Source organism: Belonocnema kinseyi, chromosome 1 (genome assembly GCF_010883055.1).
Source record: "Belonocnema kinseyi isolate 2016_QV_RU_SX_M_011 chromosome 1, B_treatae_v1, whole genome shotgun sequence".
Taxonomy (NCBI): Eukaryota; Metazoa; Arthropoda; class Insecta; order Hymenoptera; family Cynipidae; genus Belonocnema; species Belonocnema kinseyi.
In genome coordinates this window covers 106,846,636-106,859,092 of record NC_046657.1, presented here as the reverse complement: position 1 = coordinate 106,859,092, position 12,457 = coordinate 106,846,636, and the positions used below count along the sequence as shown (strand labels likewise).

The 12,457-nt window shown below is 26.3% G+C and overlaps 1 protein-coding gene across 2 annotated transcripts in view; it reads right to left on the bottom strand.

Moving 5' to 3' along the window:
• LOC117169978 (DNA-directed RNA polymerase I subunit RPA1) overlaps positions 1–12,457 on the bottom strand; it is a 63,216-nt gene that overhangs the window by 41,479 nt on the left and 9,280 nt on the right. For both annotated transcript variants that reach the window (XM_033356492.1, XM_033356497.1), the window contains exons 4-5: positions 10,760–11,180; positions 943–1,307 (exon numbers count right to left, since the gene is read on the bottom strand). In XM_033356492.1, coding sequence (XP_033212383.1) covers positions 943–1,307; positions 10,760–11,180 — 786 coding nt within the window. The remainder of the gene's footprint in view (positions 1–942; positions 1,308–10,759; positions 11,181–12,457) is intronic.

Below are 12,457 nucleotides of genomic sequence, written 5' to 3'. Positions count from 1 at the left end.
TATGTCACAGATGGAGCACCACAGCATTTTAAGAACAAATACAACTTTGCGAACCTTCTGTGCCATGAAAAAGATTTTGACATCCCGGCAGACTGGACTTTCTATCCAACTGTCCATGGAAAAGGATTGATTTATAGAAAAAATTGTTTAAACAAATTTTTTTGTTATAAATAATAAAATAAGATGAAAGCGTGTAAAAAGCACTCTCCAAAACCCTCATAAAAAATTTAAATCGCGTAATTAGAAAGGAAGTTACAGGCGTTTGAAACTACCCCTGCAGGCATTGGGGTTGAAAATGCAACCCCCCCTCACTTGGGGAGGGTTGGTAATCCTGGTCTATAAGTTTGTGGATTAACTACTGTTGGGTAGGCGAACATATTCCCAGAATTTAGAGACAATCGAAAAACATGACTTTTTGAGTTGGGGCAGTTGAGGAATAATGCCCCATAAAAAATGTATTATAATTGATATAGAAGTGTTGTGTATAATGTAGAAAAGTTGACATGTTGGACAAAATCGAGTGCGAGGCACGAGATACGTGATGAGAATGTGTTCGTTAAGGCCAAAAGAGCTTTAACAAAAGAGAGTTCAAAATCACAAAATTAAAATTGTCGGTCCGTTCACCTTTGATTTTAAAAGTTCCGTGCCTGAATGCGGAAGAAATGCAAAGACCAAGTGCGGAGTGCGATTGCCATCAGTCGCGTGCCGTAGGTGCACTCAAACTCTCTTTCAACGAAAGAGAATTCACAATTACAAAATTACAGTGGTGGATGTTTTGAGTCTTAATTTTAAAATGTTTGCGCAAGAATGTGCGAAAATATAAGGACCGAGCGCGTAGCGCGAGGTAAATACATAATCGAGCGCGAAGCTTTCAAGGTATATTCCTAAATTTATAAATTATTAAATTGAATTCTTTGACAAAATATTAAATTGAATATTTACCCTGGATGAACTTCAGGTCCATTCAAAACCATCTGGCGAAGTTCAGTGACATTCAAGGGAGTCACAGGAACCGGATAAGTCAATTTCAGGGCAAAAGCTTCCGGAATGCCAATTTCGTCAATATCCAAATTTGGATCGGGAGTGATGACGGAACGACATGCGAAATTGACTCTTTTTCCCATCATGTGCATTCTGAGTAAACCCTCCTTCTTTTCAATAATTTGCTTCAATCCCAAGCAACTTTGAGAATCGGAAGTTTTGTCCATTTCTCTGTTCATCACGTGATTCACATTTACTTGCAATTCCTGCCAAGTGTTGTGCATTTTATCAATCAGGGTGCTTCCTCTCACTTGATCTAGAAGTTTCTGAAATTAGAAAAGAAAACTAATATAAAATAAAGATTTCAAATTTCCTATATGAAATTACTAAAACTCAGACATTTTCGGCCACTTTCTGGTCTTAAAGAATTCTCGCCACTTATTCGATTTTTCAAAATCTTTAAAATTTGAAGTACTATAAAATAATCTTCTAATTAAGGAATATAATAGAGAAAAAATCTGAATGTAAAGCGTTTAGAATTGAAAATGAAAGACTGAAAAATGAATAACGAGACAGGGTGTCTACTCAAATCCTGGAATAAAAATGCACAAACAATTCGAATTATAAATAACCGACTTGGAATATGTATACAGTTTTGCGAGTTTAATATAAATAATGCTTTTTTCAGTTTCTAGGAATTCAATTAATATGTTTTATTTAGAAAGCTTTGACACATGATTAATCATTTCTGGAATTTGTCTCTAAAGTTCATGAACATTAGAATAATAATTCAAAACAAAAATTAATTTATCTTCTTATACTATACTTCAAATTTAGCGGATATTTAGTTAAAATTAATTTGGGAATTATATTAAATTAAGACTCTTTAAATTCCTAACATTTCAAGTAAAAAATGAAACTTTCAACAATATAGATCAATTTTAAACCAAAAAGATTAATTTTCTACTAAAAAAAAGATAATTTTTCAACAAAATACGTGAATTCTCAAACAAATATTTGAATTTAGATAGTAAAAAAGATCAATTTTCAACCAAATAGTGGAATTTTGTATTAAAAAATATCAGTATTCAATACAAAAAATAGCAGTTATATTTTCAGTTAAAAATAATAATTTGACATAAAAAATTAACAACAAAATTTCAACTTAAATGATAAATATTTGTATCAAATACTTTAATTTTCAACCATTAAGATAAACTTTCAAACCAGATTAATTTTCTAAAAAACAAAAATAACTTTCAACAAAATACATCAATTTTCAACAAAATAGTTGAATTTTGAACTAAAAAAGATCAATTTTCAGTCAAATAGTTGATTTTTGCACTAAAAAAGTTAAATTCTCAACTAAAAATGAAAGTTATAAATTAGGTTAAAAAAAAAATTTTCCACCAAAAAAATGGAACCAAAGTGATAAATTTGAAATTAAAATTATGAGTCTTTAACTTGAATATAAATGCATTTCAAAGAAAAAAAGATTGATTTTTAACTTAAATAGTTAATCTTTAACTGAAAGTTAAACTTGCAATTAAAAAGATTAATTTTCAACTAGGCACCCTGTAGTCCCTATTTTTAACCAATGATATTAATATTTCTACCAGAAAAGATAAATTTTCAACCGAATAGTTGAATTTTTCACTAAAAAAAGGACAATTTTTAACCAAAATTCGAATAGTTTAATTTTCAGTGAAAAGAATTAATTTTCAACCAAACTGATGAGTTTTCAAAAAAACAGATGAATCGTCAACTAGGCTAGATGAATTTTAAACAAAAAGGATAAATTGTCAACCAAAAATTGAATAATTAAATTTTCAGCTAAAACATAAATTTTCAACCAAAGTGATAAATTTTCAACTAAAATGATGAATCTTCATCTGAAATAGACGAATTTTAAACAAACAAAAATGAATTTTTAACAAAAGAGTTTAATTTTCAATCAAGTAGTTTTATTTTCAACTAAAAGGGTGAATTTTCGACCAAGGCGATTATTTTTCTATCAAAAAATACGAATTTTCAACCAAATAAATGAATTCTCAACTAAATAGTTGAATTTTTAAGTAAAAAAGATCAATTTTCAACCAAATAGTTGCATTTTGTACTGACAAAAGGTAATTTTCAACTAAAAATGAAAGTTATAATAAAAAAAAAAAAAAAAAAATTCAACCAAAGTGATAAATTTTCAATTAAAATTATTATGAATCTTTAACTAGAATAAATGAATGTTAAACAAAAAGATGAATATTATTTAATATTTAAGACTATTTTAGAATAGTTAAATTTACAATTAAAAAGATGAATCATCAACTAGAATAGATGTATTTTAAACAAAAAAGATAAATTGTCAACCAAAAATGGAATTTTCAACCGAAGCGATAGTTTTTCAACTAAAATAGATGAATTTCCAACAAACAAAAATGAATTTTTAACAAAAGAGTGAATTTACGACCAAGGAGATTATTTTTCTACAAAAGAAGATGAATTTTCAACAAAATACATGAGCTATAAAAAAAAAAGAAAAATTGTAAACCGAAAATCGATTAGTTAAATTTTCAGTCAAAAAAAAATGTTCTGTCAAAGAGATGAATTTACAAATAAAATGGTGGAATATTCAAATAGAGTTAGTTAAATTTTCAGTCTAAGAAAAAATAACTTTTAACAAAATAAATGAATTTTCAACTAAATAAGATAAGTTCTCAACCAAAAATCTAATAATTAAATTTTTAGTTAAAAAAATGAATGTTCAAACAAAGAGATGAATTATCAACTAAACTGAAAAATAAAGAATCATTGTTATTTAATTTAATATTTGTTATTCAATTCTTTATTGAAATTTAAAAAAAAACTAAGCCCGCTCCCGAAAAAAATTCCCGGATAAAAACAAATTCCAAAATTCTCAGATTTTTAAATGCCTTGAAAAATACCTTGACAATTCAAGATTTTAAAGGTAGGGTACACGTCCTGCATGCGATTGCAAAATATTGCTTATAAGTGACTAAAAAATGTTGCATGAAATTGATAAAGATCAGGAATTTTATAAATTTTAAATAGATTTTTATAGATTTAATAGAGGTTGCATGACCCTTACGAAGAAATATTATAGGAAAATTAGTATAGGCCTATATTGATTTTCCTATAATTTGTTAGCGATCATAAAAAATTCATGATAGAAAATGATTATTTAGAAACCCATCGTAGAAAAGTCAGCATTCGAATTAATAGAAAAAGTAGAAAAACTACAAAGAAAAGGTTTAAATCTCTCGAAATTTTTTTCAATATTTTAAAATAACTTAAAATCTTTTAAAATCCTTCGAAATTTTTTAATTTTCATCATACCCCTTGCGATTGTTAAAATCCGTAAAAATCATTGAAAATAAAATTTAATTTATTCCCTAAAGTTCTCTGGAAATTCATTAAAATCTCTTGAAATATTTTAAAATCGCAAAAATCCATTAAAATACGTAGAAATCACTGGAAAATCCTTAAATATACATTGAATTGAACATATTCATTAATATTTTCTTTAAAAAGCATTTAAATCCCCACAAATATATTAAATTCTTTTTATATCCTTGGATATTTGATAAAATACTTCAAATCTTGTGAAATACCCTGAAGTAGCTTAAAATCCCTTAAATTCTTTGGAATCTAAAAATGTAATTTAATTTCCATTATTTTTCAAAATTTCTTTAGAAATTCCTTGAAATCATTTGGAATCCCGGAAAATCCATTGAAAAATTTCCTTCGGAAATTGTAAAGATCCATTGACATCAGTAGAAATCATTTTAAAGCCCTTGAAAATAAATAATATTGATCTTTTACAATCGCTGATTACATTTAATTTCAATTATTTTTCGAAATTCCTTCGAAATCCGTTGAAATATTTTAAAATCCTAAAAAATTCCTTTAAATCCCTTGAAATCGTTAAAATCCATTAAAATAAGTATAAATCATTTGAAATCTTTTTCAAATAAATGAAACTGAACTTATCCATTAAAGTTTCTTAAAAATCCGTTCAAATCCCTGGAAATATTTAAAATCCTCAGAAATCTTTTAAAATCCTTTTAAATTCTATAAAATCCCTAGCAAACTTTTCTTTGGAAATTGTAAAAAAAACTCTTACCATAAGTAAAAATCACTCGAAATCCATTGAATATTTAAAAAATATTAAACTTATTTATGAAAGTTCTCTAAAAACAATCGTTCAAATCACTAGAAATCTTTTACATTCTTTCCAATTTTTGTTATCTCTTGAAATTCTTTGAAATTAGTTGAAATTCCTGGAAATCTTCCCTTTGGGAATAATAAAAAATCTATTAAAATAAGTATAAATTATTTGAAATCCCTTGAAAATAAATTAAACTGAAATTATTCTTTAAAGTTCCCTAAAAACCGGTTAAAATCCCTGGAAAAATTTGAAATTCCTAGAAATCTGTGCAATCGCCAGAAATCCCCTTAAATTTAATTTCACTTATTTGCCACATTTCTCTCAAAATCCCTTAAAATCGTTCGAAATCCTACAAAATTCTTTTAAATAGGTCCAATTTTTTTAAATCTCTTGAAATCCTTATTTAATCCCGTAAAATCTTTCTCTTGGGAATTGTAAAAAAACGCTTCAAATAAGTAAAAATTATTTTAAATCACCTGAATATAAATGAAATCACACTATTCATTCAAGCTCCTTCAAAAAATGCAAATGCTTAGAAATCTTTTAAATCCTTGGAGATCCTCGGAGCTTCAATAAAATCCTTGACATTATTAAAACCTTGAAATGATTAGATTCGCTATGAATTTCATTAAATTTTAATTATTTTCCAAAGTTTCTTAGAAATTGCTTGAAATCTTTGTAAATCCTATAAAATTCTTTTAAATTCGTTGAAATCTTTCTTCGAAAATCCTAAAACTCCATCAAAGTAAGTAGAAATAATGTGCAATTACTTGAAAATAAATTCAAGTAAACTTGTGTAGTTGGGTTACAAAAAACCCGTTCAAATCCCTGGAAATTTTTGAAATTCTTAGCAATCTCTTGAAATCCTTTGGAATTCTATAAAAAGTCTTTAAAAAATTCCTTTGGTAATTAAAAAATAACTTACAATAATTAAAATGAATTTGAAATCCCTTTAATATTTTAATTAAATTAACCTAATTCATTAGAAATGCCTAAAAACCAGCCCCATGCCACTTTTCTGGAGGGCTGTGGAAAATATTTGTCATAAGAGTTGACGGTCGCCATGTGGCGGCGCCAGCTATGCAGTTGGTCTAGAATTCAAATATTCCAAGGCGAAAGTGTTAAAAAAGATATTTTTCAAATAAAAGTAATTTTCTGATAGTTCTGGGTAAAAGATAATAATCTTTACGATTTTTCATTACCTTCTAAATAAAAAATAATTACCGAAAATCGTAAATTTCACTGCTTTTAGACGTAAATCCCAATGCATTTCTACTAACCACAACAAATCATTATTCACGCGCAATCAAATTAAACATATCATTATTTTTGTAATTTTTAATTATCCGTATCGCTTAAAAGATTTTCTGCAAATCTCATTGGTAGTTTTGATTTTTTAATTTTGTTATAAAAACCTATTGTTTACAAAAATAACGATTTTATAATCCCTAAATAAAAATTTTTATCTAAAAACGTATCGATGAGATTTTCAGAGAATTATTTCAGGAACAAGATAAGCCCTACAGAATTAGGATTGAATAATAGTTGCAACTTTTACCGAAAGTGACAGAGAGAAACATTAAACCGTAAAAACTATTGTTAAATGAACAATAAAAGTTATAAAATATTTATTTCAAAAGTTCACCTCGAGTTCTTTTCCAAAACCAGTTATAATTAACAATAAAATATTTTCCTCGATTTTATAAATCATTTTTAACAACGTTTGTTTTTTATCTTGAAATAACTTCAGTTCAGGTTTAATTTAAAAACAAGTGTAATGCAAATTCCCTTTCCCTCTTAAATCATAGGCTAAATTTCATGAAAATATTTATGGCGAAAAGCAAATTTTTTTAATGAATTCATTAACATTAATTAAATTTTGTTGACTATGTGTTATTTTAGTTCATTCTTCAAACATGAAATTTTTTTAAACTACCATTTTTTAAAAATTTTGCAAAATAAAAAAAAATGTACTGGAAATCTTCCGGAAAATAACTTTAATTTTTCCTAATAATCTTTAGAATATTGTTTGATTTTCTTAAAACCTTTCCAAATTCATAAAAAACTTCTTTTTTACACAATTGTAAAAAATGTTAGAAATACTTTGAAATCTTTTAGAACATTATCCTAAAGTTAATTTTTCACAACAAAAAATCCTTTAACATTTTTCTGGGAATCTAAAGAAAAATTTGTATTCTCTTGAAAGCCTTCGTAATTTTAATCCAGCTTCCTGCTTCAAAATCTTTAACAATCTGCATTGAAAAATGGAATTTTTCATAAGTTTAAAAATAACTTGGAATTGTTTGAATAGTTGAAAATATTTATTAAGTATAATAGAATTTTTTTGTAATTTTGATTGAATTTTCGTTTAGAATCCCTTCTTCAGAATAAAGAAATCATTAAAAATTTTAACAGGAATCTTGAGACAATTTTATTGTTTTCCTGAAACCTTTGAAAATTCTTAAAAGGCTTCTCAGTTTTTGTTCTAAATCACCTCAAAATTTTTACTATTTTCGATTCTTTTCAAAACTACTGAAACTTCTACAATCAAAAAAAAAAAAATTTAATCCGAAAAAATTGTTTTAAAATCTTTCAGATTCTTTTTCGACATATTTTGAAATCTTCAAAACTTAAAATTAACCTTTTAAAATAAAATCTGAATAATTTTGAATTTTCCCAAAGTCTTATTGTCCGTTTGGTAGCAATATTTAAAAAATATAAAATTTATAAAATTTCACCCACGATAAGCTTGATTCTATTTATTACATTACAGTCATCGAAAATTGTAAAATAATTTATATCTTCATTTAATTATTCTTTAAAAGACATTATTAAATGATTTAAAATGAAAATAAACATTTATTAATCATTCTTTTCTGTATATTCAATTAAAATAATTATGATCAATCATTCAAAACCTCAATACACTGATAGGCGAGAATAAATAAATGTAAAATGGATAAAATAGAAATTTGTTAATTATTTTGAAAACTTGGTTCCTATGTTGCGATTTCTTATTTAGAATAAGAATATTTAGTGCATGTGTAATTTAAAAACAAGTATAATGAAAATTCTCTTTTCGTCCTAAATATTAAGCTAAATTTCATGAAAAGAGTTATGCCGAAAAGCCATTTTTAAAATGAATTCATTAAAATTAATTAAATTTCTTTACAATTTATCATTTTAGTTCATTTTTTTAAGCTTGAAATTTTCTTATAATCTAAAGTACAAAGACGTTGATTTGGATTATATTAAATAATGGCCAGTATTCACAGTTAATATTAACAATAAAATCATATTTGTTAAAAGAGAAAAACTTTAACAACAAAAATATATACCTATGCACTTGATATGTAACACCGTTGCCACAACACTACAGTTTGATAACGTCCCTTAAAATAGCATTTGCTATTATTTAACAATATTTGAATCATTTGATGTTTTGAAAAATTGAATTTTGTTAGCTTTTTCCTGCTCCCGATTACTTTTTTATCCCGATTTACAATCAAAACAAACGCACTTCACGATTTTTCTTCAAAATTTCAATACTGCGGATGTTTGATCTAAAAGCAGTTTTCTCAGTTTTCGTTTGCATAGAAAATAGAAAATGTCGAAAAGATCACTTCAAACATTCAAATATTATTAAACACTGTCAGTAAATTACTTTTAATGTGTTATTAAATTCGACGTTATTATTTTGTCATGCATTTGCAACGATCATAGGCGCCGCCACACGGCCACCGTCAACACATGGTACTACCACATTTCTTTTAAAATCCCTTGAAATCATTAGAAATCCTACAACATTCATTTAAATCGCTCCAAATTTTTGAAATCTCTTGAAATCCTTTGGAATCCCGTAAAATTCCTTGAAAGCTTTTCTTTGGAACTTGTAAAAAACGTTTTAAATAAGTAGAAATATTTTTTAATCCCTTGAATATAAATGAAATCACACTTATTCATTCACTTTATTTCTTTTTTAGATTCAAATCCGTAGAAATCCTTGGAGATTCAATCAAATCCTTCAAATCTTCTAAAATTCCTTGAATTCTCTGAAATCGCTAATAATTTCATTTCATTTCAATTGTTTTTTAAAATTCCTTAGAAATCTCTAGAAATGTTTGGAAATCCTACAATATTGTCAATCCTTTAAAATCCTTAAAATCCATTAAAATAAGCATAAATTATTTGAAATCTCTTAAAAATGAATTAAACTGAACTTAAAAATTAAAGCTCTCTAAAAAACAGTGAAAATCCCTGGAACTCTCTGAAATTCTTTTAAATCTTTGGAGATTCAATCAAATCCTTCAGATCCTGTGGAATTTCTTGAAACATCTTAAAATCCCTTGAAATCGCTATGCCTTTCCTTTAACTTCAATTATTTTCCAAAATTCCTTAGAAACTCCTTGAAATTTTGTGAAATCCTACAAAATTTTATTAAATACACTTGAAATCTTTCCTTTGAAAATAGAAAAAATCTATTAAAATAAGTAAAAATAATTTGAAATCACTTGAAAATAAATTAAGTTTGGAATCTCCTGAAATTTCATTTTATTTTATTTTTTCACCAATTATCTCTAAAAATCCTTTGAAATCTTTGGAAACCCTACAACATCCTTTTAAATCGCTTGAAATTTTTGAAATCCCTTGAAATTCTTTGGAATCCTGTTGAATCCCTCTGCAAACTTTTTTTTTTAATCTTGAAATAATAAAAAATTATTGGAAATGCTTCGAATATTACAATTGAATTAAACTCATTCATAACAGCTCTATAAAAAAACCATTTAAATCCCTAGAAATCTTTGAAATCCTTTGGAATTTTATTAATATTTGAAAATCTTGGAAATCATTTGAAATCCTTTGAATATGAATTAAACTAAATTGATTCGATAAAGTTTTCTAAAGTAAAAATGTTAAAATCCCTAAAAATCTTTGAAATCTTTGAAAAAGCTACGAATCACTTGAAATCATATTTAATTTAATTTTCAATGTTCTCTAGAAATCCTTTTAAATTTGTAGAAATCCTACAAAAATTTTGTAATCCCCTTGAAATTTTGGAAAACCTTACGAAATTCCTGGAAATGTTGCAATTTTATTGTGCTTTATCTATTTTTTTGCATCAATTCTTTCAATACTTCAACATTATTTTCTTCTAATGATTTTCTATAATGATTTGAAAGCTTTTCATTTAAAAACTATTAAAGAATTTGTAATTCTTCCCATTTGAGATTGTCCTATTTTCATTGCATTCTGAGATTATTTAATTTTCAAATATTTCAATTTAAAATCTTTCAAAATTTGTTTATTCTAAAAGCGTCCATTTCAAATTATTCAATTTTGAATACTTTAAACTTAAAATTGATATAATTTCCAAACTTCTTAATTTTGAATTCAATTTGTGATTATTTAATTTTAGGCGCTACTAGTTTAAAATTGTTCAACTTAAAATGTATCAGCCTGACATGACTAAACTGAAAATTGCTGATTTCAAAACTGTCAAATTTTTACAATTTAAATCTGAAAAAACAGAATTATCAAAAATTGTAATCGTAAAAATATCAACCACCCTGTAAAATTGATTGAAAAAATGATTACCTGAACTTCCTCGTTCTTTTCCTTTTCTTTTTCCTTCTTAAAATTTCGTTGCGGATTCTCATTTTCTTCATCCTCGTTATCACTCAAATTTTCGTTTTCATTTTGAGAAGCTTTAATGTCTCCGATGATTTTCCGAAGAATCAGGCAGTTTTGAATGATCATTTTATAAACTAGAGTCCGGGGATGCTCAATAATTTGATCATTTAATTTACTAATTGGCCTGACAATCGGAGGCAAAACGGGAATGATAGAGAAGAAGAAAATATCGGTTGGAAATTGTGTATCCAATGATTCAAAAACTGGAACCAAGACTTGCAGCAAATCTTTTTCATTTATCCACAATTTTCGCATGTATTCCTTCGAATGATCAGGATAAATCGGAATTAGATTCTGTCTGTGAACTGCGCCTCGAGAATCGTCTCTGAAACAGAAAAAAAAAGGGAAAAAAGTCATAGAAATTGCACCCTTCAATGAAATCGTGGATCATTATATTATAAGGCTTGTAGTTCAGATCTTGGGCTCATTTCAGAGCTCAAAAACAGTGTAAATAGTGTCGCAAATTTGAAAAAATAGTGTCAGGAAATTTTTAAAGCAATAAACCTAATAAATTTCACAGCCCCCCCCCCTCCCCCCTATTCCTCTCTTTTTCTAGTTTGCCCACGTAAATTCATCCTGAATTACTAGAACCGAATAAGAAAATCTAAATATTGTTCGCTGAAAGTTTATTTGTTTCGGTTTAAAAGTCGAATATTAAATTGTTGGTTACGAATTCAGTTTATTGGGATAAAAGGGATATTATTTTGTTCAAAATTGAATTAGGTTGTTGATAAGTCATCCTTCTTGTTTTAAAATTCAATTATTTTGTTAAATTAAAATTTCGTGTTTCTGGTGGAGGCGTCAACAATTTGCATGAAATTAGTTTCTTTCTTGATTAAAATTTTTGTTGGTTTAAAAGTCAACTATTTTGTTGAACATTTATTTTTTTGGTTTAAAAATGCATATCTTTCTGTAGAGATTTCATTTTTAGGTTAAAAATTCAATTATCTGGTTATAATTAATCTATTTCGGTTCGAAATTAACTTTTTTGTTGAAAATCGAACTATTTTGTAGAAAATTTGTATGTTTGAATAAAAAAAATCGATAATCTGGTAGAAACATTAACTGTTTAATTGAAAAATGATGTATTTTGTTAAAATTTTGCTTTTTTGATGAAAAATCCATTTTTTTTGTTCAAAGTGCTACAGTGCTTGGAAATTAATCTTTTCTTGTTAAGGATTTAAGTATATTCTTGAAATTTTGTTTTTGTTGATTAAATCTAATTGTTTTTTATTTTTAAATAAATTATTTTTTTCTCCATAGATCAATTATAACATTTCTCGTTTAAAATTCATTTTTCTAAATTGAAAATTCAACTCCTTGGAAGAAACTTCAACTACTTCCTTAAGAATTTTGTTTTTTTGTTGTAAATTCATAATTTTAAATTAAATTCGTTTTTTTCTTTTGCTTTTAAATTCATATTTTAACTGTTTTTAAGAAAATTCGTTTTTAGACTGGAAAATTAAATAATTTGGTAGAAAATTTAACTATTTGGTTGAATCAAGGGAATGAAAAGAACGTCCGAAGTGAGAATGAAAGATTGAAGAAAAGACTCAGTGAGATCGAAAGAAGATTAGAAGGGGAAGAAAGGGCAAAGAGGAA